At 52.3% G+C, this 26940-nt stretch overlaps 1 protein-coding gene across 3 annotated transcripts in view; it reads left to right on the top strand.

Annotated features, from left to right (window-relative positions):
* LOC119114740 (obscurin) overlaps positions 1-26940 on the top strand; it is an 86369-nt gene that overhangs the window by 51570 nt on the left and 7859 nt on the right. For all 3 annotated transcript variants that reach the window (XM_037238757.1, XM_037238756.1, XM_037238758.1), the window contains 12 exons: positions 3179-3364; positions 3877-4063; positions 4430-4597; positions 4895-5063; positions 6779-7074; positions 8501-8606; positions 20115-20232; positions 20981-21229; positions 21542-21766; positions 22699-22843; positions 24815-25012; positions 25400-25509. In XM_037238757.1, the coding sequence (XP_037094652.1) occupies positions 3179-3364; positions 3877-4063; positions 4430-4597; positions 4895-5063; positions 6779-7074; positions 8501-8606; positions 20115-20232; positions 20981-21229; positions 21542-21766; positions 22699-22843; positions 24815-25012; positions 25400-25509 (2157 nt within the window). The remainder of the gene's footprint in view (positions 1-3178; positions 3365-3876; positions 4064-4429; positions 4598-4894; positions 5064-6778; positions 7075-8500; positions 8607-20114; positions 20233-20980; positions 21230-21541; positions 21767-22698; positions 22844-24814; positions 25013-25399; positions 25510-26940) is intronic.

The following is a 26940-nucleotide window of genomic DNA, read 5'->3' as shown; positions in this document are numbered from 1 at the left end:
AGTCTGGAACGAGTCATTCTAGAAAGTAAACATCGATATAGCTCGCAAGCCTTTGTCGCACCCAGGTCAACCTGTGCCTAGTTTTTACACGCGTTTGGGTAGGCGGGGGTCAATGTACCCCCCCCCCCCCGGAAGGTTTTTCCGGAATGGTTTTTAAGTGCCGAGGCATATCCGCGCCAAATTTTACATTGCTGTAGACAACTGAATAGCGGATCGTTTGGTATCAAACATTTAAATGTGCACCGTGAGGTCGCTGACCTACGACAGGTCAAAGTTGGGCCATGGATTCAGCGAAGACAACCTCTAGGGAATCGTTCAATCTGATACAACACCGGAATGTTAAACGAAGCCATATGTCTCTGAGATAGTTTCTTAAGCAACACAACAATTGAATGAACAACTTCCATTGATCTAGGGCCAGATACGAATTTTAGACCAAGGTCAAAACCAACTGTTTTATTACTCTAGAGCTTGTGCTGCGGGTTAGATTCTGGTGCTCATCTAAAATTTATTGACAACAGGAATCGCATTACACATCTTTCATGAGCTTCTTAAAGGTCCGAATAGGTCACTGACCTTATATGACCCGGGTCAACATTTCGTTTTGACGAACACACTGCCTAGCGTAATCATTGATGCTTGCTCAAGTACAAAACTCAAAGCGGCGTGTATGATTTTGGCCATCATGACCCTCGACAGGTCAAACAAGGTGAACAACCTTAAATAAGCATCACCGATATTTTGCCTAGAACAGGTATCTAGGTTCCTGGTTCCTGGCACTCTGGACACCAATCTGGATTTTGACCTTGGTTGGCATTATTTGATCCGAAGATCAAATCAGAACTAGGAGGCTCAAAATTTGATAGAAACGGTTTCACGTGCAGGCCAACGCACCGTGTAAGTTTGGTGTCTCTAGCTCTCTTAGTTCCTAAGATATCAAGGGGGTCAAATTGACCCCCCGCACACCGAAGCAACGGTATTCAACCGGCCACTCGGGCGCATATCAACACTGTCGTCGTCCTGATCAGTGTCTTTCGTATCGAGCTGAACAATAAGAAATACTAACCAATGGCAACTTTTTGGGGAAAGGAAACATACAAATTTCTAGCTTTCAATACGAACCAGTTCAGTTTTCGTCACGTCAAGTCATGACAAGTTACTTTGAAATGCTGCGTCAACATTACAACCGGGGTGGAGCAAATATTTTGAAAGAGAACCACCGGGGCGCTGTCAGCAAATAGCTCTCGTCAGAACTGTATAGTTGGCTTTTGCTACAATAGCTTCTTTGCTTCCATAGACTTCAGAGTTACAACGACGTTGAATTTGATGGATGCTGAACATTCCTGCATGAGGGGAACAATAACTCAAACACATCGAAATTACCCTGCCTCATCGTCCGGAGCGCTATGAAAGATAGTGTCAACATCTGTCAGTTCAAGTTGTACAGTTGTCAACTTTGGTGCAGATTCTGACGTCAGACTAGCACATGCGATGCCAGATTAACTGTGCCCACACCCTGGCAAACTTCATGCCACCAAAAATATTACATATCTCTTCAAAAGTATGCCTGCGATGTCGCCACACACCGGATCAGTACGGCCGGGTTGTAAAGGTAGCTATATCGTGTGATATGCCGCGTGAGGTCTGAAGTTCGGGACGGGCAACCGAAGCTCACTCAAATGCATATAAATGCATGAAAAACGGCAATGATGATATTGTTTGAAAGGATGATACGGCAATTCAGTACTCGATATGACCAAAGTAATGACTTGCCATATCATCTTTTAAGCAATATTACCGCTGTTGTTTTTATGTATTGATATGTAGGAGCAATGTAGGACATGTTTGCCTTCAAATCAGGCTACTTCGTGCCTGTTTTCTCGATGCGCAATGGAACAACTCCACGGATATCAATTTTGAAAAAAAAAACGAAATAAGGCACCACAACTGCTGAAGTCAGGCTAATGACAATGACGTATATGAAAAATGAAGAGACAGCAGAACCATTGCAAATATAGAGAAAACCAACTTATCATGATGTTGACGCTTATCGGTTGCAATTACAGGGCATGGAACACTTTATTTTTTGGCATGACTATTCATAATCCATGACAAGACAACGGCTGGGTACAACTGAGGCAAAAACAAAGTACATATTCATAACGAGGTGGAGATCATCACTACTTTTGGTGATAATTTTGCAGTCTGCCTCCATTTGTTTTTCTAACAATTTCAAAACATGGGATGGTGCCGTCGGCCGCCCATCGGCTGGGCGCGGCCTCAAAGGTAGCAGTGCTAGATGACGCCCGATGGGGAATGGGAGGGCTCCACTATCAACTGTAAACCTGATTTGACTGCTGTTGAAATCCAGACATACTAGGCTTTTCATTCAGAAGGCCCTCGCTCATGCGCGTCCGGACTGAGAGCTCTTCCGTCAGTGACGAAATAAAGTGGTGTAAACATTTTGTTATTAGCTGTGACAAGCTCTCTTGATGTGCTCAGATGTTCCACCTTTGGTGTCCTGTGCTTTTTAACTACCACTCCCTGGATGACTGTGCCCCGTGGCGTTTGGTGTCACGGCCCTCTAATTGGCTATCCGTGAATGTGTGTTGGATGTTCAGTGTCATCACGTTGTCATAGCATCTGGAGTGTCATAAAGCATGCACGGACTTACGCCGAGCCGTCTTGTCGCTGTGCGCATGATGTTCATGTCATTCTATGACTACCTACCTGGGTACCGCTGCTTTTCAGATGCATCGACTGTGCAGTACAAGCGCTTTTAAATCGGCATTGTTAATTCGAATGGAGATCACGTTTTCTTTGAAAAGCATGTGCCCCAATAGGAGGCGCAGATGTGTGAATACGGTCAAAGGCAGAGCTGACACACCTGTTTAAATAACTTAGTTCAATTGTTTTGTCGTCACGGATTGATAACAACGTTTTACTTTGAATAAGCCAGCCCAAACAGAATCACCTGGGAAATGATTAACTTTTCACTTTTTATTAAACATGGAACCCGCCTCGTTGACCGGTAAACCGCTCCCTTGTCTAAAGTCCACCCAGAAATCGCAGTGTGTTGAACCTGGGAAATATTTACTGGTAGCGCATGGTCAACGTCACGCGTAGTCCCGCGCCCGCTCCCGCTACAAGGCCGACTCACCCTCCCCCTCGCCGGCAGCTTCCTGCGACAGGAGAGCAACATGCAGTTCGGCGTGAAGGGACGCGATGCTCGACTCCGCTGGTACGTGTTCGGCCATCCCCACCCGGACATGCGGTTCACTTTCAACAACAACGAGATCGAGATGGCCGGCAGGTTCAGCTGCAGCTTCGGCAATGACGGGCAGCTGACGCTCGTCATCAGTAGGTGAGGGACGGCGGTATCCACTGACCAGGAGTTTAACACTGACACCTATCTTGTCCTGCACTGTGCTCCGTATCGACTTGTTCCGTCCGTGCTGTTCATGAGATGCGAAAAGTCAATCGTACCATGCACGTCGTTAAGTTATTCTGTGACTTTACTATGTTCTCGTGATTTTTCCATCTTTTCTGTACTAATGACCTTCACAATACGTCCAGCGTGCAGCTGTTTCCACCTTTATGCTGGAGCTCACCAGTGAGCTGATTTTCTCACAGATCTAGTGAAGTTCAGCGGATTGCGTGTGGATACGTCCCACCATGACCCAGGCGGGACAAATCTTCACCAGAACGGACGTTTGACCCAACGGGACCAACTTCTACCCGATTTTACCTTCGACCCAGATGGACCAGGTCCTAACCTAATATTACTTTTCACCCAGCCGGACCAAATCCTTACCCAATCTTACCTTTCACCCAGTCGGGTCAAATTGTCACCGACGTGACCTCTGGCACCGACAGCATGCAGGAGCGCGACCAGGGCGTGTACGAGGCGCTGTGCACCAACAAGTACGGCGAGGCGAGACAGCGTGTCCTGCTGCGCCTGGCGGAGCCGCCTCGCTTCCTGCAGCACCCGGAGGAGACGACCGTCATGCAGCGCGAGCAGGCGCGGTTCGAGGCGCGCGTCACCGGCGTGCCCATACCGGAGGCGAGTCGCAGATCCGCTGTGGGGACGCCTGCCCGCTGTTCCGGGGCTGCAGGCGGATCGGCTCCGTCACGTGACGGCGAGAGCGCGCTTGCCAGAGGGCGCGGTGGAGTTTTGCGACGCGAAGGGCATTTTCAAGACGACTTCGGGGATTTTAGTTCCGGGTTCGGAACGCTCCGAAGCTTCCGCGTAGGATGGACAGGGATTTGGACGGAGGAGCCCCACAACACGTGAGGGATTTCGCACCACGTCTTTGCCGCGTGACATGACAACTACCGCCCGAACTTGTTAAAAGGAAATGTCATTCCCGTGTGATATTTCGCCTTGGAGCCCAAATGATCGTTAATTTATCTGACTTTCCCGGCGCAGATCCGCTGGTACAAGGACTGGCAGCCGCTGGCCAAGTCGAAGCGCGTGCGGATCTTGTGGCGCGAGCCGGACACCTGCATCCTGCTGATCAACAGCTGCCTGACGCCGCGCGACCGCGGCTTGTACTCGATCACGGCCACCACTCCCGTCGGCACCACCACGGCCTCGGTGAGGACGACCGCGGGGTCCGTGGGGGCGGCAGCCGTCCCCGACGGTCGTGGTACGTGATTCCTGTAATTTGAGAGCCAGTTTGTGCGTTCTTAGTCTCGTTCCGCTCTTTAGTCTCAAAATACCCTTGCAAAATGAGGACTTAGCAACAGCCTACTGGCTGATGTAGACAAGCTGTTCCGGGCTAATTTTTCAATAAAACGACTGCGTCAGCCTCATGTGGCTGACAGGGCCAATTACAGTATCACCCTCCCCAAACCTGTACCATGCTGTATCCCTGCACCTGTACCCGGCCAGGCGATGCTGCACGTGGAGTACGACGAGTCCATGTACAAGTACATCTCGTACTCGCCGGCCCGCTCCGTCAAGCCCCGCAACAAGGCATTCGAGGATTTCTGCGACATCGGCGAGGAGCTGGGCAGGGGCACCCAGGGCATCGCCTACCACGTCATACAGCGCTCCAATGGTGAGCACACCCAGGGGATCACCTACCACGTCATGCAGCGTTCCAGTAGTGAGCACACCCAGGGCATGGCCTACCACGTCACACAGCGCTCCAATGGTGAGCACACCCAGGACATCGCCGACCACGTCATACAGCGCTCCGATGGTGAGCACACCCAGGACATCGCCTACCACGTCATACAGCGCTCCAATGGTGAGCACACCTTAGACATCACCTACCACGTCATACAGCGCTCCGATGGTGAGGACACCCAGGGCATGGCCTACCACGTCATACAGTGCTCCAATGGTGAGCACACCCAGGGCATCGCCTACCACGTCATACAGCGTTCCAGTAATGAGCGTTCAGAGCATCACCCACCATGGCACACAGGATCTCAGCAGTGAACGCTCAGAGCATCACCCACCATGGCACACAGGGTCTCAGCAGTGAACGCTCAGAGCATCACCCACCATGGCACACAGGGTCTCAGCAGCGAACACTCAGAGCATCACTCACCATGGCACACAGGGTCTTAGCAGTGAACACTCAGAGCATCACTCACCATGGCGCACAGGGTCTCAGCAGTGAACGCTCAGAGCATCACTCACCATGGCACGCAGGGTCTCAGCAGTGAACGCTCAGAGCATCACTCACCATGGCACACAGGTTCTCAGCAGTGAACGCCCAGGGTATCACTCACCATGGCACACAGGGTCTCAGCAGTGAATGCTCAGAACATCACTCACCATGGCACACAGGGCCTCAGCAGTGAACACCCAGAGCATCACCCACCATGGCACACAGGGGCTCGGCAGTGAACACTCAGAGCATCACTCACCATGGCACATAGGGGCTCAGCACTGAACGCTCAGAACATCACTCACCATGGCACACAGGGGCTCGGCAGTGAACACTCAGAGCATCACTCACCATGGCACACAGGGGCTTAGCAGTGAGCTCCCGAAGTCTCAGCTACCACAGCACGCATGCACGTGCACAGCTGTCCAGCAGTGTGTTCACGGATAACGAGAACGACGCCTACCGCCTTAATCACAAGCCCAAGAAGAGACCGTAGAGGCGTACATGATATGATCATGCAAAGCGTCGTCATCATCATCCAAGTGCATTACGACAGCGAGTTCCGCCTGTTGTTTTGTCTCGTGAAATAGAAAATAACCTCTGCATTTTTGGGTTCCAGTTTTGCTCTGTTTTTAGAGGCAATATCCCGCTTCTGCCATGATGAACACCGCCAATAGATTTACCGAGATTATAACACCGCTAACACCTCTCAGTCGGGATGCCCGCCGGTATATGTATATATATATATATATATATATATATATATATATATATATATATATATATGTGTGTATATATATATATATATATATATATATATATATGTGTGTATATATATATATATATATATATATATATATATATATATATATATGCATGCCTGATGCCTGCCTAAGTACTGCTCAGTGAACTTATAGCGCTCCAGCAGACTGTAACCGAGCTACATCTGAAACCGAGTGCAAGCGTTTGCATTGGTGGAATTCTTAGCAGTGATATGCCATAGGCTGAAGCTGATGAATGTTAAAATACGATTTACATGCGTCCTAACTATCTGAAATTACGCTGGACCGTCTTAACATCGCCGCCCTCGCCAGCTGTGCCATGCCCGTATGGCGTCACCATTCCCGATACAACGTCACCGCCCCTGCCCGCAGGCTGCAGCTTCGCGGCGAAGGCGATGAACGGCAAGGGCGACTTGCGCCAGGCGATGAACAGCGAGATGTGGATCATGAACCAGCTGCACGACCGTCAGCTGGCACGCTTGTACGACGCGTACGAGTCGCCGCGCCAGCTGATCCTCGTCCAGGAGCTGTGCAGCGGCGGTGACGTGCTGCACGTGCTCTGTCGTCAGCCCAGCTACAACGAGGCGGACGTGGCCAACGTCGTACGCCAGACGCTCTGGGGCCTGCAGCACATGCACCTCAAGCACATCGCGCACCTCTCACTCACGGTGCGTGGAGGCGTGGGCGGCATTACGACGGCTCCATTTGTAGAGTCGCCGTCAGGTCTCAGGTCTCAGGTCTCAGGTCTCAGGTCTCAGGTCTCAGGCTCCGTTAGGGCCCGGGTGTCCCCGCTTGAGAATCTCACAGAACAACTTCCGTGTCACCGGGCACGTAATGCTGAGATTATTAGTGGAAGAATAATGGGACATAAATGCGACATCTGTTCACCAACTGGAAAGATGAGAATATTTCTGTTGGTAGCTCATACACGATCGCCCTTCTGTCGAGGTCGTGTTCGTCATTCTTCGTGTTCACATGTACGTGCGTTTGCACTCTGGTGTTGGGCATACAGTCTTTACAACTGCCCTACGATGATTCGCTCTATCTTATGCCACGTGACGCCGCGGCCATACACGAAGGAAAAAGGTCAGGACGCCCAACGCCGGGCTAGGCCGAATGCGCTGGATGACGGAACGTTGAAGAGGAGAATTTGTTATCTGTCGTGGCGTGGGTTAGCGCATCTTGTGTAATATCAGTCGTTATTTGATGACGTTTGGCGATCGCTACCCAGTACCGTTTGTTTTCTTGTCGTGTCATTTTAAGTGGTTGAGGAGAGCAAAGTTGGGCGTCTGTGCACACGGCTTGGACGGCATGACGTCATCTGGCACGTCGCAGATCACACCCACTGAGATGATGCATGATGGAACGAGCCAAGCGTCATACATTGTCGCTTTTCCCAACATCACAGCAGTCATAGTCCCGCAGATAAATGGGATCCTATATTCCATAATTTTATGCGGCTAACCTTTTCGACCCATAGAAAGAAAAATGCATTCTGTCATACAAATGCAAATGGCCTGGATGCATCCAAGTCAATTTGTCCTGCTATTCAATTACTGCACTGTCATGCATTTTTACGAGAACTCTCCGGCGACGCTTTCGTTTGCGGTTATCGGGTTTAGGGCGGGTGGCTCCCTTCTATTTAAGTAGGTGGTTCTGATGTTTGGAGGAGGGGCCATTACCTTGTTGGAGGTCAAATGCACCATTACCTTGAGGGGCCTCGTACCTCCTCAACGTTTGTCTCGGCTTCCTCAATGTGTGACCCAAATCTCCCAAAAGTCCAGCAAAACAAAAAGAAAGCAATAAGCCTTTGTACGTATGTTCTTTCCTTGTCATCAATGATGCCAGCTGAGCTATGGAGGGGGCTTTCTCATCAAATGCACCCTGCTGGGATTGGGTTCCGCTTCCGGCGCACGTGTGACGCCTGTGTGTATATTTTGGCTGAGATGCCAGCTTGCTTGCTCATAATTGTCCCAGCAAAGTACGGAGGGCCGCGAAATACATCTGCCGCCGCGGTGCCGGTACCGCCCCATGCACTGCACCCCCTGAGGTACCAGCACCGCAGCACACCGCGACACCCTTCCCCTGCCGCAGCCGGCCGACATCCTGTTCTCGCGCCCTGGCGGTGACGAGGTGAAGCTGATCGACTTCAGCCTGGCTCGCCACATCAACCCGGGGCGCCCCGAGCGGCTCGACTTCGGTAAGCGTGGCAGCCAGCCACATGTGGTGCACGGTGCCTTCCGACGTGATGCAGCTGCTCTGTTTCTGTCAGCCCGGTTAAACGTATGAGAGCGGATCGAGATGAGACCGACAAACGGGCCACGAGACCCGTCAGATTGACGGCAGGCTTCGATGTCTGTGCCGTGTTGAGGAGTGCGCGCTGCTGACCTGCCCGGATTTGTTGGAAAGCGCTTACGTACACACGTACTGCCTCTGTAAGCCCGCAATTTATGAGCAATGGCCGTTTTTAGTGGGGCATATTGATATCACCAGATCATCAGATGATCATGGAACTATGATCCTCCGCGTGTCAGCTAAATGATAATAGCGTGAAAAATGCTTTCATATCAATATTGATTAACAAATGAAATTTCAACGCGTAGAGCGGGAACAATTTTAACACTGATCGGTAACCATGGTGGTTCTCCTTCAGAAAACATCTCATTTTCATCTGTCAGACAGCTGATGACATCATAGGCCATCTCAGTTACTTTTCAAGTCCCTAGGGTAATCCATTTCTTCGCGAACTGCAACATTCGTCATAATAGCCATCTAACTTTGAAACCAAACCAAAGGACAAAATCGCGTTCATACGCGTCAGAAACATGCCACAATGAGGTCACTGCACACGGATTTCCCATTGTTTCTGAGTCGCATGATGCACTGATACCTGTGATGAACTTCTCAGCAGCCAATCACCTGAAAAGTGGAAATTTGGTTTACTGAACGCTTCGTCGCGAAAGGCTTTATAAATCATCACCAACGTATCTTATACGTTATCTAATTATACGCACGTAACTTACGTTTTCCTTAGTTGAATGAGTGAGCAATGCTACTTTATCCTGGGCTGCCTATACTTCCGTCCTGTCTTGAAACACCTCAACCGCATCATTTTAACAATCTGAGTGATTACCCTATATTGTTAAAGATGTCTGATTTATGACTGCGTCGTTCTTCTAAACTTATCAGCTTAAACTGCAAAGTGGAAACCTTCACAGCCACAATTTCCGTTCTGAAACCCATGCGCCACCCATTCTTTGTCGGCTGCACCGACCCGTTATCTGACAGTTTTCCTTTTTCGGGCATTTGGATTCCGAGTTACGGGACACGCTTCGGAACACTTAAAATAGATACAGAGTAGACAGCGTAGTAGACAGCGTTTGTACAGAGATAGGGCGAATCAAGCGTTGCTTATGAACGCAACGCAACACAACGTAACGGTATTGTACCTTAAAGCCCTTTCAGCAGAACTGTAAATCATTTCTTGAAGCATTTACCCGAGATCTCATAGCCCCTTACTCACGTCCGTACCCATATCCCTCATTTCCCGCAGTCTGGATCCAACTCATTCCGTCGCCTACTCCACACGTGCATTCCGGGATTTACCACGAAGCCCTGTACCGTGAACATAAATGTTATCGCCATAGGTGCCGGGAAGACGTATTGACCGTGCGCTGGTCAGGTGATGTCACTAACGCTGCGATGGCATTATCTCAGCTATCCCTGCTGATGTGGATGTTGGTCGCATAGAGGACTTGCAATATGCGCTTAGGCGTTTGTTCCATTTCTGCCCGATTTCTGACACAAAGATACCAAACACGTTGGAGCTGTCTTGGAATTCTACTGTATGACTTGCAAGTGACAAGACTCTTGGGAGCTTGGTTACCGAACCTTCCTTACAGCGTCACAGCGTCCGAGCAGCGTACAGCACTCATCTCTCCTGATACCGATGCCGTCGCGGATCCTGGCCTGGCCGGACGGCGTGTCCGGCCCTCTGAAAATACTTCCGGCTGTCTGGAACGAGTCATTCTAGAAAGTAAACATCGATATAGCTCGCAAGCCTTTGTCGCGCCCAGGTCGACCTGGGCCTAATTTTTGCACGCGTTCGAGTAGGCAGGGGTCAATTTACCCCCCCCCCCACCGAAGGTTTTTCCGGAATGGTTTTCGAGTGCCCCGACGTATCCGCCCCAAGGTTCGCATAGCTGTAGACAACTGAATAGCGGATCATTTGGTATCAAACATTTAAATGTACACCGTAAGGTCGCTGACCTACGACAGGTCAAAGTCAGGCCACGGATTCAGCGAAGACAGCCTCTAGGGAATCGTTCAATCTGGTACAACACCGGAATGTTAAACGGAGCCATACGTCTCTGAGATAGTTTCTTCCGCAAAAAAACAATTTGACGAACAAATTCCATTGATCTAGGGCCAGATACGAAGTTTAAACCAAAGTCAAAACCAACTGTTTTATTACTCTAGAGCTTGTTCTACGGGTTAGATTCTGATGCTTATCTACAATTTATTCAGCTTTTTCAGCTTATCTACAATTAATTGCAAGTGATTTTGCCCAAACCTGGTATTAATTTTCGGATGTAGAAAAATAGATCACATCGTTATAGCCTCTCCATCTCAAGTTTGGTTGACGGTTTGCATTCAGATAATTCAAAGCAAGACATGAAACGTTCAGCTTTCGGCTGAAGAAAAAGGCGGCCATGTACCTCTTCTAGAATGATGTTGTATCTCCGTTAGCTGGTACGGCGTAGGCATTGGCTCATCAGAATATCTCGAGCTGACCACTTGCCACCTGCAGAAACACCGGTGCCTGACTGGAACGGGTCATATCTACCCCAGGAAGCCCGGGATACATTGGAACCGTACAGGCGGTGATGGGTGAAGGGTGCAGTCTACGTGGGCTATTTTAGCTGAGTAAGCTGCGAGCTCCACCGTTGCTGGTACTACAAGCTGCTCTGATTGCCTTCGATAGACAGCCTGTGCGCTGCGGCTTGTAGCACTGCCAATTGAATAGCGTTTGATAAAGGACAGTAAGATTGTGCTTGTCATCACAGCACATAGTCTCATGGCTCATAGCAGGCGTGCTGAATTAAATTTTTAGGACTTATACTTTTCCCCTGCCGTTCTTGGCATATCTAAGGCTCTCAAAAACGCGTTTAAAAGGTAGGTTTCTGCTAAGAAATAACTCTGAGTCGTTTCAGGCTTCTTAGCAACTCATCTCCAGGGTAAACAATTATTGGTGGACTGATATGATTCCGCAAAAAGTAAAAAGATGTCACAAGCCTCGTCTCCTACGTCGGCCACTGCCACACAAACCACTTACGTGCGTTGTTTAATAATAAGGCTAAGTGTGAAGTTTCCTTGAAGGAACACCCTTGAATAAAAAATGAAAGTCCGAAACAGTTAGCATCTTAAATGTCATTTTGACACCGGAAGAGCAAACGTTATCTCGAGGAGGTCTAGATTTAAGCGCGCCAAATTGATCCCCGCTCAACATTTAGACACAGCTGACCGCATAAAAATAAGCACGATCTGGTGTCATCCCACTGACACATGCCACATACTCGCCACTCGCCGCGCCCAGACGTCACAGCAATGCACCGAGAAGTATGAATGCACCAGTGGAAAACAGCGAAGAAAAAAAGGCAAATTACTCTGCATTACACGCCCCCCCCCCCCCCCCGTACGTCGCGTCTTTCGCCACCACTCCCCTCCCGCCGCCGAACCAGGCAGCGGCTCAAGGCCAGACGTAGGAGCAACGTTGCGAAACAGGTCACCGGTCGCGGAACAGCTGATTTCCAAATACAGCGTACGTACTCCACGCATGTACCCCTATATTTATTAAAACACGAACTACCAACAAAAGAGTGGAGCACTGCGTCACATCACCAGTGCTCCCGAAATTCCCGAACGGATCTTGCTCTCATGGTAACAACTCACCCGCATGATGGAGACTGTTGTCTCCGCCCGCCGCTAGAGGCATCCCAATCGCGCAAACAGACCTGATAACCCCTGATTCACTTATACGCGCTGGTGTTGGGCGGAGCCGGTCAGTCGGTTGACCGCGGCGCACGGGTCGGGCCCGCCACCCGGCCGTCAGCGGCGGCTCTGGCGCGGCCATGGAGGCGCCGTGTCCACTAACGCGCGACCAGGCTGGCCAGGCACCGACGCTGGATGCCACGGTGGCGGAGCTGCTACGCAAGTGTGGCGACTGGGCGCACCTCGCCACGGACTGCGTGCTGGCGCAAGCGTATGACTTCGACCCAGCCAACGCGTTCACGCAGCAGCAGGTGTACGTGGAGCAGAAGATGGCGGCGAAGGTGCTGTGTGACGCGCCGGCGCTCCGCGCGGCGCAGATGGGCGCTGCCGAGTGTCGATGCTCGCCCCTCGGCCGCCTGGCGGTGCGCAGCGCCGTGCTGTCCGGCAGCAGGGCGGAGGGCTTCAGCGACTCCGTGCTGACGCTCCGGCTGGGCTCCGACAGTGACGTCATGTACGAGTTCGGCCCTGTCCGCTGGGCGACGGCTGGGCTGAAGGGCGCCGTCCCGGCCGATGGGAGCATCGAACATAGTCTCGCTCTTGACTCGGGGGCGGCGGGCGCCTCCGGGCCGGCATTCGCCGACAGTGAGGGCGCGGAGAGGGGCCCGGCGCTGGCTCCGCGGCTGATCGTCGTCCCCACAGAGGAGCCCGGCTTCGTGCGGCTGCTGCAGGAACGACTGCCTGACTGCCCGCACCCGGAGCCGCTGCCGTTCTCGGCCGAGAGCGTCCGCATGGTGATGCGCACCATGGCGGCGCTGTCCGTGCTGTCCACCACTGAGGTGGTCACTCACGGACCAGCCACGACGTACACCGCAACGCCCGAAAACGACAAGCGGTCCGGCTCTGAAGAAGAATTTGATGCCGTAGCGTGCCTACACGCGCCCTGGTGGCCTAGCAGCGAGTTCTTTGATCGTGAGAGCAGGCGTGACTGGCCGCCCTCCGCCGTTCGTGAGAACGTCCGTCGCTTCGGCATACACCTGGTGCCGACGGGATGTCACGGCAGTGACACGGAGGCCTCCGAGTGGCGATTCTCGCTCTCTCGGGCCGAGATAATAGCTGCGTTTCATTTGACGGACGTGCAGCGGGGGGCGCTAGTCGCCCTCAAAGCGTGCAAGGCAGCCCTGGGTGCTCAGGGCAAGGGAGTCAAGTCATACTTCATGAAAACAGCGCTTTTCTGGCTGTGCCAAAAGGTGCACGGCACCCAGTGGACGGGCATCACGCGAGGGGCGTGCCTTATCCTCGATTATCTCGAGGCAGCCGTCGCTAAGCAGAACTTACCCTGCTTTTTCTGGGCCGACATCAACCTGCTGAAGCTGCTCACTCCAGCGGAGATGGATGCGATGAGGGAGACGATCGGTCTCATCCGGCGCAACATGATGCAACTGATGATGTATGTGTGTGCCGACCAACACCTCTCCACGCTGAAGTGGGTGCTGCAGCATCCGGCCAAGTCGCTTTCAGAGTGCGAGCTCCGCGTTTGCCTGACCCGCGCACTGTTGGTGGACGGCGTGTCCACCAGCATAGCCTCTCACGTCTCGCCCACCCTGAAGCTCCTGTTCAACAACGTGATTCCGCTGCTGCTGCGCTCATCGGCTGCGGACGAGCTGGCGAAAATGCACCGCCACATGAGCGGCGCCGCCGACCTGCAGCTGGCGGTGCTCCGAGCGATGCTCGTGGCGCCGGACGACGTCGCCATCCGGGCGCGCCTGGCGCCGTGCGGCGACGGCACCTTCGTCTGGGACGTGACACCGCTAATGGAGCTGCTCACCGACGCCGACTTCGCTGTCCTGCTGCGCGACCCGGCCGCCGTGCTGGCCTGGTGGCGCCGCCAGCGCACGCGACCGCCGACCGAGCGGCCCGCCGGCTTGCCGGACGAGCCACCCACGAGGCGCGGCCTCTTCCGCCTGTTCAGCAGCGCACCGCTGATGACCCGGACGCTGTGGGAGATCGTGCCGGCATGGCGGGTCAGGCTGCGCCGCGGAATCGAGACCAGCGCCCGTGAGGCGGAGGAGTCCGGCCTCATGTCCCTGCGGCGGCCGACGTTCGAGGAGGCTCGACGCCTAGCGCTGGAGGCAGCCGACCGCATAGAGGACATGGCTGCCGTCCTTCTGCGCCAGCTACAGCTGGACGAGCTGACGGCGGTGCGCAGCGCCCTGCGGTGGAGGGAGGACGTGCGGCGTCACTGGGCTGATCCCGGCACCCGCGACCAGTTCAACACGATCCGTACCTCGCTGCCGGACGTGTGGCAACTGCGACCGTTCTCTGGCTTTGGCACTAGGTAGCAAGAGTCGGTCGCACATCCCTTGAGGTTTTGCCTTTTACACTGGTGGTGTCACCCTGTTCACGGAAGAAGATGGAGGATAGATTTATACATAGCGTGAGATGCACAGGTGGCGCAGTTTGGGATTTATAGCTGTTGGCTTCTGCATATGCTTGGTGCTTATTCATGATCATAATGATTAGATTGGTCAGGGCTGTGCTAACAGAAACGCTGAAATTCTTGAACTTCATCATGCCACGACAAAAAAGCAGTGTATCGACGTGCTTTCGTATCGGAGCCTCACGCCTATCTTGTTTATTCTATAGCATACGACATTTCTGTCTGAGAGTTGGTCATTGGTAGCATACAGTGATTGCCTGAACTGGGTGGAGAGAGCAACATCTGGATGAAAGTTGTGCATAAATCATAACATCCTTTTGAAAGGAGTGTGTCAAACATGTATGAAGTTTTGAACTGAACTGAAATAATAATATAGAAGATTATTTGGCGCAGATCACAGCCCGGCCCTTCTTGCCACCTTAGATCGCCTAGTTTCTAAGCTACACGCCCGCAAAGATGTGCAGACTATTTCGAGGTCACACAGGCATGCGTGACGCCATGACGCCATTCGAATTCTGCTACCCAATTGGCCACGTGGCATTTGAGGCCGAGAATAATGTTATCGTGGAGTCGTTCAGATCTGGCGTTCGTCAGCACGATTTCCAGACATAACAGATGTCAGTTCGCTCTCATTCAGTGCTATGCTGGCTGTGCAAGATTCAATCAAAACCGCTTTTTGTACTACATAATGTGAGAAATTGGACCTGATTGCTGGTTATTACGGAAATAAGATCACTATGATCGCAAAACGTGAAAATGGCGTCATAGCTGAGAATGTGCACACAAGTTAGCATCTCAAACGCGCGGATAAATATGCCAGAACACTACGAAAAAGGCCCAGAAGAGAAGCACGCCAGGATATTTGGCTCAGCCGAAGCTTCCAGTGCCGTTACAACCATCTCTCGGCGAGTTAAGTATTAAAAGTGAATGCTATGATGCCAACTGTCCAGGACTAGTCGGCAGCACCTCAACGTCATACAGACGTTGTGTTATGTAATCAAGCAATGACTTATGAAAAGAGTATTTACTAAATAAAAAATGTTGTTGTTTAGGGCAGCCTTTCCACTTAAAAGTACATCTATAGTTATAAGCGCGCTTATTTCATCGCATTTGATACTTAGTGAAAAGTGCACTTATTTTATCAGCGTGCTTATTTCATCGCGTCTGATGCTTGCTTCACTATCTTTCAATGTGGAACACTCCCTTTAACACGCAACCGGATGGCCGGTTGAAAACCCTCCGTTTGGGTGAAGGTCAATTTGATCCCCGAGATCTAAGGAAATGAGAAAGCTAGAGACATTAAATTCAGAGGATTCATTGACCTGTTTGTAAACGCTCATTTGCCAAAATTTGAGACTTTACCCATGAGTGCCGGGCCAAACAAGGTGAAATTCTTAATTGATGTCAAAGTTCCCCAGACCTCCTTACGAAACCGCCTTGACTCTAGCTACCTGCTCGGAGCAAGAGGTCACTGGGCTCATTTAAGGTCAGTGACTTTATTTGACTTTTATAAGGTCATGACGATCAAAAACACTACGAAATTGTCTTGAATTCTGCATTTAGATCATCGTCAAGGATGACGCTACGCGGCATGGTCTTAAAACAAATGTTGAACCGGGTCATATTAAGTCAGTGACCTACTCTTATGTATAAAAACGTCCATGAAAGATATGTGTTGCGATCCGGTCCCAGTAAATCATAAATGGGCACCAGAAACTACCACCATACAGGAGGCTCTCGAGTAAAAACCCGATAGGCTTAGACCTTGGTTTGACCTTCACACATTAGAACTGGTTTAAATCCTGAAGTCAACTGACGTTCTGTATCAGAAGCCATTTCAGAGATGCATGACCTCGTCTAACACTCAATTGCCGCATGATATTGGAAGCTTCTCTACAACTTGTCTTCGCTGTCAGCCACGGTCTGACTGACCTGCCGTACGTCAGCGACCTTACAGGGTACATCTAGATTAGATGAAACCAAAATATTTGCTGTTCAGTTGCCTGCGGCTATGCAAAGTTGGGCGTGGCTGCGCTAAGTCATTCGGAAATTATTCCGCCAAAACTTTTGGGGATCAAATTAACACCTACCCGAGACATGTAAATAAAAACCCTTTTTCCAATGCTCTTTGTCTCAGCAAACGCCTGCTCGGTGAAAAATTACAAAGTAACGAAGCAGTGTGCTGTAAGTAAAGCTGATTGGCACTTTGTTGCCATCGCTGTCACGGTGTTATCATGATTATCTTGCTTTGTGCCATTGTTTCCACCGCACAGATGGTATAACGCACAAGTGGAGTGGTCACCCGCATCCGAGAGCTCCCCTTTTTGAATTATTCAGAGATGAGCGCACCTTGTGCCGGGTCCGCACTGTCGTTTTCCCTGAACCGCGTGGGCTGTTTCGGAAATGTCGTCTTCCACTGGTCACAGCGCTGTACGTGTAAATCGGAATGATTGCCTGGCACTGCTTCTGATATCACATGTCTGAGCCCCATGGCTGTTTGTTGCCACCTCAAATGGGGTGGTCAAGTTTTTTTTTAGGAGTGACAATGTTTTTTAATATCCATGAGACGCTCACCCACATCTTAGAGCGCTTCAGGTATTGGTCCTAGAGCGCTTCATGTACTGGTCACACTTGCCTCATGTATGGGTCACACTTGCTTCATGTATTGGTCGCACTTGCTTCATGTATTGGTCACACTTGCTTCATATATTGGTCACACTTGCTTCATGTATTGCTGATACATTTGCTGATAAATCGGGATTGGATTCCATCTCACAGGTTAAAAGCAATAAGGAATGCAATTTTGCACGAAAACTGCAGCCCGAAAGCAAAATTATTTTTGAAATCATGGATTTTGACAACTCGGCGCTCACAATCATACCCAGATAGACACCAAAACAAGTCAAGACCTTGCTCAGACGAACACCGAATTAAGCAGAAATATGTCAGCATTTCAATGGTACATTTCCAGCCCAATGCATCGCTTGTCATTTTTAAAAAGTCACAGTTGACATAAATGTGAGTTGAACAACATTAGCTGCTCATGCACCTAATACTTTTGACCAGAAAGCACACTATGAAGAGAAAACGGCTTTGTAGCTGGCGGATATGGACTTAGACTCAGACCAAACGCACTGGGAGTCCGATCCAGAATTGGATTTACGTGCATGGTAAAGCTGAAGTCGTTTGGCCTCAAAGTTGCGCCTTACTGACTTATAACACAAAGCTCAGACTTGAACTTGATAAACGTGATAAGGACTAGCCCGGGATCTGAGCTGGAGTCGACGGGACGCGGGCTCGGACTGTGTGGTTTAGATGGGATTCCTGTCAATCATGCGTACATCTAACCATGGGGAGTACCAGATTTGGACTTCGTTAAATGGAAAGGCGTGTTGAGATCAAATGTGGTTGAAAATCAGATATGAGGTAAATGCATATTTTTACTGAGCATCAAACTCACAGTTTCATCGCAGTCCACAGACTTCCAAACCCGGTCTTTTTTCTTGGTGAAACCTCGCTGACGGAGTGGCTTTACCACAGCCCATGACAGGGTAAACCAGGAGTTGTTTACTCTGCCCAGAGCACCGCGCGACGCGGGCCGTGCACGTGCCAGTCACCCACCGGACATCGGTATCGCTGACGGAGTGGCTTTACCACAGACCATGACAGGGTAAACCAGGAGTTGCTTACTCTGCCCAGAGCACCGCGCGACGCGGGCCGTGCACGTGCCAGTCACCCACCGGACATCGGTATCGCTGACGGAGTGGCTTTGCCACAGCCCATGACAGGGTAAACCAGGAGTTGCTTACTCTACCCAGAGCACCGCGCGACGCGGGCCGTGCACGTGCCAGTCACCCACCGGACATCAGTATCGCTGACGGAGTGGCTTTACCACAGCCCATGACAGGGTAAACCAGGAGTTGTTTACTCTGCCCAGAGCACCGCGCGACGCGGGCCGTGCACGTGCCAGTCACCCACCGGACATCAGTATCGCTGACGGAGTGGCTTTACCACAGCCCATGACAGGGTAAACCAGGAGTTGTTTACTCTGCCCAGAGCACCGCGCGACGCGGGCCGTGCACGTGCCAGTCACCCACCGGACATCAGTATCGCTGACGGAGTGGCTTTACCACAGCCCATGACAGGGTAAACCAGGAGTTGTTTACTCTGCCCAGAGCACCGCGCGACGCGGGCCGTGCACGTGCCAGTCACCCACCGGACATCAGTATCGCTGACGGAGTGGCTTTACCACAGCCCATGACAGGGTAAACCAGGAGTTGCTTACTCTGCCCAGAGCACCGCGCGACGCGGGCCGTGCACGTGCCAGTCACCCACCGGACATCAGTATCTCGTCGTGCGGTCGGGAAGCACTGCTGACGATCAAGGGCATCACCATGCGCGCGATGAAGGAGGCGGCCTGTGGGTATAGTTTTATCACACTACCGTCTGTTTCGGCGGCGCTGGTGGCGACGTCGGTGGTTTCGGGCGTATCTGGTGCTCGCAGCTGAGTTTTCTGCGGGCCCGATATCCAGCTCCTGTGCGTAGCGTGAACATAATTCTAAAGTTTGCCGAATTTTCTTCGTCTGATGAGCTGAGACGTTGATGTCCCGTCTTTTAGCACGGTTCACACGTGGTTTTGAGATGATATGTGCCACGGTTACGACTTGCGTGTGGCTTGTAATCGCGGCTGCGACTTCTAAAATGTGACGTTTGAGATGTTGTGGGTGATGTATCACGGATAGTAAGGGACCTGTCTTAGGTGGCACGTGACGTGTGAGACGCGACATTTGACATGCAGCTTGTAACACTTGGCACATGTGACCTGTAATATGAAGCATGTGAAGTGTGAAACGCGACGTGCGGCAGGTAACATGTGAGGCGTGGTGCGTGGCATAGAAGATTGTTGTTACCATTTACTACATTACTATTGGCATGTTTACTACATTACCATTGGCATGTAGCGTGTGGCATGTCGCGTGCGATGCTTCATACCACGAAGCTTGTGGCATGTAGCATGTGGCGTGTAGCATGCATCATATAACATATAGCATGTAGCATGTAGCATGTGGTGTGTGACATGTAGCGTATAGCATGTGACGTGTAGCACGTGGCGTGTAGCATGTGACATGGAACATGCGGCGTACATCATGTAGCATGGAGCATGCGTTATGTAGCATGTCAAGTGTGACATATTAGCTTAACACATGACGCACATTGTGTGACGTGTTTGGTGTGACTGTGTGGCGTGAGGCGTGACGTGACGTTTCGCATCTGCTGCAGGTATGCCCGAGTTCGTGGCTCCGGAGGTGGTGAACGGCGAGAGTGTGGGGCCGCCGGCCGATATCTGGTCGGTGGGCGTCATCACCTACCTGCTGCTGTCGGGCACCTCCCCCTTTAGGTGCGCACCACAGCAGATGTCGTCCCGTGCGCGCTTGCACACGCGTGCTCTCGCGCGCCGTCACGTGCTCACTCTTAACATCACTTATTGTTATGCTGGACAGCCTTTTGAGAGTCAGCTTGTTTGTCATGGTTGCAAGCGAGGCCGAGCTTATGCGATTACGAAAGAAGCGTTGGCATCTGTAGTCTTGTAAGGACCAAAGGTTGACCGCATTCGCGGACATGACGGATCGCAGCGGTGACCTTATGCAGACGCAGCGATGACCGCGTGGTGACCCATGGTGATCCTCCGCTGACCCAGGAGGTAACACTGAAGTCTAGCATGCTGGCCTGCAAGTCCCTGCAATGACCTCTACTAACCCTGTGGCAACTCAATACCCACATGAGTTAGTCCTGTGCTAACCGTGCGCAGGCCCGTTGCCGACCCGGCGCCGACCCGGTGCTGACCTTGAACCATGAAGTGACTGCGTTGACACAGCGTTGGACCGACGTGACCCAGTGGTGACGCAATAGTGATCCAGCACTGACCCGGCACTGATCCAGCAGAGACACGGCGCTACTAACGGCGGCACAGTCTTGAGTTAGCTGAGATCCCGTGGTCACCCAGCGATAACCTGATGCCGGTCCACTGATAGTCCAACGTTGACGATTAGGTAGCCCTATGGTGACACAGCGATAGCCATTTGAAGACCTTGTAACTGCAATGACCAACTGCCGCCCCATTGCTAACCATCACCACCCTCCGCCAGGGGCGACACGGACTGCGAAACTCTGAAGCGGATCCAGTCAGGTGAGATGCAGCACGACCTGGAGGCGTTCTCGCAGATATCGGCAGAGGCCAAGGACTTCATCTCGCAGCTGCTGGTGTTCCAGCCGGCCGGCCGGCTGGACGTGCGTGCCGCGCTCAAGCATCCATGGCTGAAGTTTGCAGAGCGCACGCCCTCCTCGGTCAAGGACACGCCCTCCGATCGGCTCAGGGCGTACATGGAGAAGTTTAGGTGAGCGCCTCAGCCACGATTTGCGATTCGTAAAAGGTTCGCAAATGCTGAATATACTGCGGGCATTAAATGTTTCATAATGCATGGAGTATGCCGTGACATTGACTGCAGTTCCGACGAGCTTGGGCTTCTTGTGACAACCGCATGCTAATTTGAGAAGCGCGAAGCTGGGCCAGCCTCCGCAGGCCCCGCGACGACAGGGCCTCCTGGGGCTGCAGGCGCAGGGCTGCTCCTTGAGCGCCTCTCCTCGTACTCAGACCAGCGCCGCGTTCTCTCCCTCCCGCCGATCTCTGACATTTGGCGTCACCGCAGGGCGTGGTACCGGAACGCCTCATGCCGCACCTGGTTCCGGCGGCGGCCGCTGAGCTCGGCGATGAGCCACCCCAGCGGCATGGTGTACCCTCCGGACGTGGCCTACACGCCGCCGCCGTCGCCGGAGCCGGTGCGGCGCGATAAGAACCCGCCGCCGGCCGCCGAGCAGGACGAGCCAGTGGACCCGCTGGATGACGAGCTGGACTGGATCGGCACCGAGAGCCAGTGAGGGTGGCCGCGGGGGCGGTGGCAGGGGCGACGGCAGGGGAAACGGCAGGGACGACGGCAGGGGGCGACGAAAGGGGTGTCTGGAGGGGACGACGGGAGGGGGAAGGGAGGCGAGCGGCGCGCTGGAGCGACGCGCGGGTGTCGGGCGGCAGCCTGTTGAGATGCGTTCCGCCATCGCTGCCGTCATCCGTGTCAGCCCTTGCCCTGGCTGTGTATTCGCCTGGAGCACTGCCACCCTCACCTCGACCCCATCGTTCTGGGTCACGAATGCCTTGCCCACGCTATCGCAGGTCATGCATCGCTACTGCCACCACTGTCTTCTCGCATCCCATATTTCTCCACTGTCGCCGCTTGTTCCATTGTTTCTTCCTTAAGCTGTTGACAGGGCTTACAAATGCACAGCAACTTAGTCCAAAGCCACAGCATTGATGTTTTCAGCTCCTGGCACTGTTCTAAGCCATGCGCTGAGGTGTGCCATAGCTGTGTCCATTATCACCTCCCACCGTTACCATGGCGCCCAGACGTGTGCTGCAGCTATGTCTGGTACCTCCTGCAGTTACCAGCGGCACCTTGGCGTGTGCTGCAGCTATGTCTGGTACCTCCTGCAGTTACCAGCGGCACCTTGGCGTGTGCTGCAGCTATGTCTGGTACCTCCTGCAGTTACCAGCGGCACCTTGGCGTGTGCTGCAGCTGTGTCTGTTACCTCCTGCAGTTACCAGCGACGCCTTGGCGTGTGCTGCAGCTATGTCTGGTACCTCCTGCAGTTACCAGCGGAACCTTGGCGTGTGCTGCAGCTGTGTCTGTTACCTCCTGCAGTTACCAGCGGCACCTTGGCGTGTGCTGCAGCTATGTCTGTTACCACCTCCCGCCGCCGTTACCAGCGGTGGCCGGACATGGCCTACAGCTCCGTCTGTTACCACCTCCGCCAGTTACCAGCAGGGTCCGGACACGTACCTGCTGCAGCTGCGCGACACTGGCCTGCCCTCCAGGCTGCGCGAATACATCAAGGTGGCGGCCGAACGCTCGCCCACCTTCGCCCAGAAGGGCTTCGACGAGCCGCTCTACGACAGGACTGTGAGTCCCAGCTGCGCCCGGCACCTCGCTCGGGGAACTGGGGGTGTCAGCTGTGGGACTCGGGCGTACAGCGTCTTACATGGCTGGGGCTGCATACATGACAGCTGTGTGTCCGCTCCCGTCAGCGATCAGCATCACCAGCTTTAGATAGGAAGCTGGTGAGACTGGGAGACGGCCACGTGCGATTTGCGCTGTGAGAATAGCTGCAGGCGCGGCCACCCAGCAGATTTAGAGGCACGGCATCCCGCCTGAGTGGTACTGATGGTACTGAATGGCCTGCATTGTAAAACTTCTTTTTTGTTTCATGGAGAACCTTTGGTTGATTTTAAGCAAACGATGTCGGGGCGGCAAAAGGCAACAGAAACGCGCAACCACTTCGGCGTAACGCGGTCACCTGAGTGAGACAACATATAATCTAGAAGATATGCGTTATCATTGATGAATAGCTATTTTCCACGCTAGCTCCTTTTTGTGCTGTGCTTTATCACTATGTTATGCTGCAAGACTGTCCTTCTTCCGTTCAACGCTTCTCTACTCGATGGCGTACTTGTTTTCGGTCCTGCTATTCCGACTCTATTCAGCTTTCACACGTGCTGTTTCATTTCGCCGCTGCATGCTCTCTGTCACTAACCCACAAACTGCCGGCGGCTGGAAGAGCGCCGGGCCGGGCCATGCCCCGGGGCTGCAGCCGCCCTGCCCGAGCCGAGCCGGCTCCGTCTGTGGCTCAGTGACGTCATCTGTAGGGGGCGCGGGCGGCGCCGCGCCGGCACAGCCTGTCACGGCATTGCCCGCCTGGTGCCAGGTAATGCTATGATGTGTCCGCTTAGCACCATTTTCGGTTTTTGATTTCTGCTTTCCCCACTCCCATTTGTTTACAGTAGCCCAGCTTGCTTTTTCCGAGACCGCCATTCGGCCTGCTCTGGCAGGTTAAGCTCCTTTGTCCTTACACACTTCGTGATACCTACGACTCTGAATTCGCTTGCTGCCAGTGAACACGATCGGCTGTGGCATCAATCAAACTTACGACGGATGCCATTGGACGCCTTTGATCCAGCCGTCTATCTGTTAAACCCACGGACATATTATGATCGATGGTTACACCAGGAGAGAACGACAAAGGTAAAATAGACACGACTTTCCAACGTCAGGCATATATTTTGAACTGTTGGTCATGAACACACTTCATTGATTACCAGATGGAGTAGCAAAATAGAGATAGGGCCCATGCAAGTCCTATATTTTCCCCCTACGTGCTGGTTACTGAAGTTGGTGAACCAATCAGCCAACCGGGCTGCATGTAACAGATGTATAGCAGACGGCGCACGGCTTTGTTGAACCTGATCATCCGGAGCGACGGCACGGCTCTGCTGAACCTGATCATTCGGAGCGATGGCACGGCTCTGTTGAAACTGATCATTCGGAGCGACGGCACGGCTTTGTTGAACCTGATCATCCGGAGCGACGGCACGGCTCTTTTGACCCCGATAATCCGGAGCGACGGCATGGCTCTGTTGAGCCTGATCATCCGGAGCGACGGCACGGCTCTTTTGACCCTGATAATCCGGAGCGACGGCACGGCTCTGTCGAGCCTGATCATCCGGAGCGACGGCATTACTGTCTCGTGGTTGTGTCGGACTGTATCAGAAATCATAAGCTGCCGTACGACGCTCTCTGCCACTAGGCATGTCAACGGGTGTTTCGGATTATTGACATTTGTTACAAATATCTAGAGGGCAAGCAATTTCCTGGGCTATTTACAAACATTCTCCATGTTCAGATGTAGACGACGTGGCTGGCTGCGCTCTCATGACCGTAAGCTGCCGGTGATCGAAGGGAAAACTATTTCCAACTATCGTTCTGATCATCCATCAACCAACCAACCAGCCGTCATCAGTCAGCGTGCTGACTGATGGTGCGCCCCCGACCGTCAGCTTCCCGTACTGTGACTGACCGCATGTCCCCGGCCGCCAGCTGCCGGTGCTGCACGAGCGGCGTCGTTTCACGGACATCATGGACGAGGAGATCGACGACGAGCGCAAGTCGCGCATCAACAAGTACAGCGCCGACGCCGGCCATTACGTGCCGCGCCGACTGCGTTACGAGCTCGGCTCCCGCCCCAAGGCGCTGGCCGAGGCCGACGCCGTGCGGGAGAAGAAACGGCAGGGGCAGGTGCGTGCCGAGTCTGACGGAAACAAGGGTGCGGGGCCTACAGCCAACGCTGAAGTGACCAGTGTAGGCACGCTCGTTTGGGTGCTGAGTACTGCGATTAAGTGGACGGATGTGTTCGTGTTATGAACTTTTTTTAGATTTCGTTATATTTCGTTGGTTCGTTTGAGATTGCGTCACGGTTCTGCAGCACGATTTGCTGTGGTTCAGTATGTGGTCACGAGTCAGCCTCCGAGTCCATTGCGCTTGGTATTGTGTATGTAATCTCTTTACTCTCGACGGTTGGCTCGTTATTCTGCGGAAGATGTAGACGCGTGGTGCATACACATTGACGCTGTGAGTTTCTGCAGAGTCACGGTGACTGTAAAAGTTGCACGGTGTTTGCCACAGATGCCGTTCTTGCGCGAGAAACCGTCCGACATGGCCATCCAAGACGGGGAAGTCTGCGAACTCTCATGCCTGGCCGTGGGGAATCCGAAGCCCATCGTTCAGTGGTTCAGGTATGAAAAGCGAAGCGCAACAGGATGTCTGCTTCCTCCCCGAAACAACTGAATGACTCGGATAATTTCTCATCGGCAAAACGTTGCTCACCTTCTCTTGTGATTCTTTATGAAAATTACGCGGATGTTCAAACGCGCTGACTAAGTAAGAGCGGCATCACAAAGAAAGCCATCATGGAGAACAGACAGGCCTGGACGCAGCCGCCACCCAGGTCCGGTGACCTAAAAACGTATCGTGTATCAAGGAAAGGCTTTCGAAGCGCTCGTAATGACTTCATCGAAATTCTTGTTTGTTGTCACTGTTGAGTTTTACAATGCTGGCTTAAATTAAGACATCGTGAAATGAAGGATTAACATACGGATGCTGTAGCGCTGTCAACTGTCCCGAATCCCACGATGATGGCATGTGCAGCCTGATGCGATCTCACGAGCTGCTGGAACGCTTTTGACCGGCCAAGCTCCAAACGGAGGCTCCTTGCCTGCACGGGCTATCTGTCAAGACGAATATTTGGAAAGCCCGAGGACAGAGGGCGGCATAACTGGGGTAAATCTGAACATTTTTCAAGTTCTAGCTAAAACATTTGAATTCCTGACATTATTTTGATTTGTGATAACGGGGCCATGGTGAGCCCGAATTCATAATTTAGTTTAGGCTTTTAATTTTAGAATCGGTAGCGGATGTGGCATTCTGGAACTGGGGGAGGGGTAGTAAAAACATTTGATATTCGGCGGGACATATACGTCTCATATCCTCCACTGGTCCCGTACATTTCACTGGCCCCATATCCTCCACTGATCTTTGCATGCAAAGCCGGCGGGGCAAAATGCATTTTCGTCAGAGTTGAGAGGCGAACCAATAACAGACCTTTTTTCCTCGTATGCCGGTCCCTAGTGCCACCCTATGGCCTGGCCGCATCTGGCTCGGCACCACTTGAACCCCACTGGGATGTCAGGCCTGTTTTACAAGCGGACAATCGTTCGGAACTGCACAAATAAGAACTCAAGCAGGGGACTAGCTCTGCAAAATGAGTTGGGAGAAAGAAATAACGTTTGATGCCATATCACATGGTACATGGTAGTGCCTGAGCAGTGAGAAACTGACACAACCTGCCCCAATTTACCATATGCGATATACCAATATGCCCCCAATATACAATTAGGTTTATTCACGGATTTTGGCCACTTTCTTCTCGAGGTTGGCAGCGGCAGGAAGGTCACCTAGTTTAAACGCCCTGATTCAAAAGATTAAGAGATAAAACAAAACAAGATTGATCAAAAAGACCGCTCGTTTGTACAAAGCGGCATGACGCCTTTCAAGCACACGTCCCAATTGCCGTTTTTGCGCACAAATATGATTTTCATGAAGACGCGATTTATGGAGCACGAGCCGTGTAAAGGATTTGATAACATCATTGTCCGAGTTCTTCCAAT

The sequence above is a fragment of the Pollicipes pollicipes genome, unplaced genomic scaffold (assembly GCF_011947565.3).
Source record: "Pollicipes pollicipes isolate AB1234 unplaced genomic scaffold, Ppol_2.1 Scaffold_3087;HRSCAF=3621_pilon_pilon_pilon, whole genome shotgun sequence".
Taxonomy (NCBI): Eukaryota; Metazoa; Arthropoda; class Thecostraca; order Pollicipedomorpha; family Pollicipedidae; genus Pollicipes; species Pollicipes pollicipes.
The sequence above is the reverse complement of the archived record's forward strand: the minus strand, read 5'-3'. Positions and strand labels throughout refer to the sequence as shown.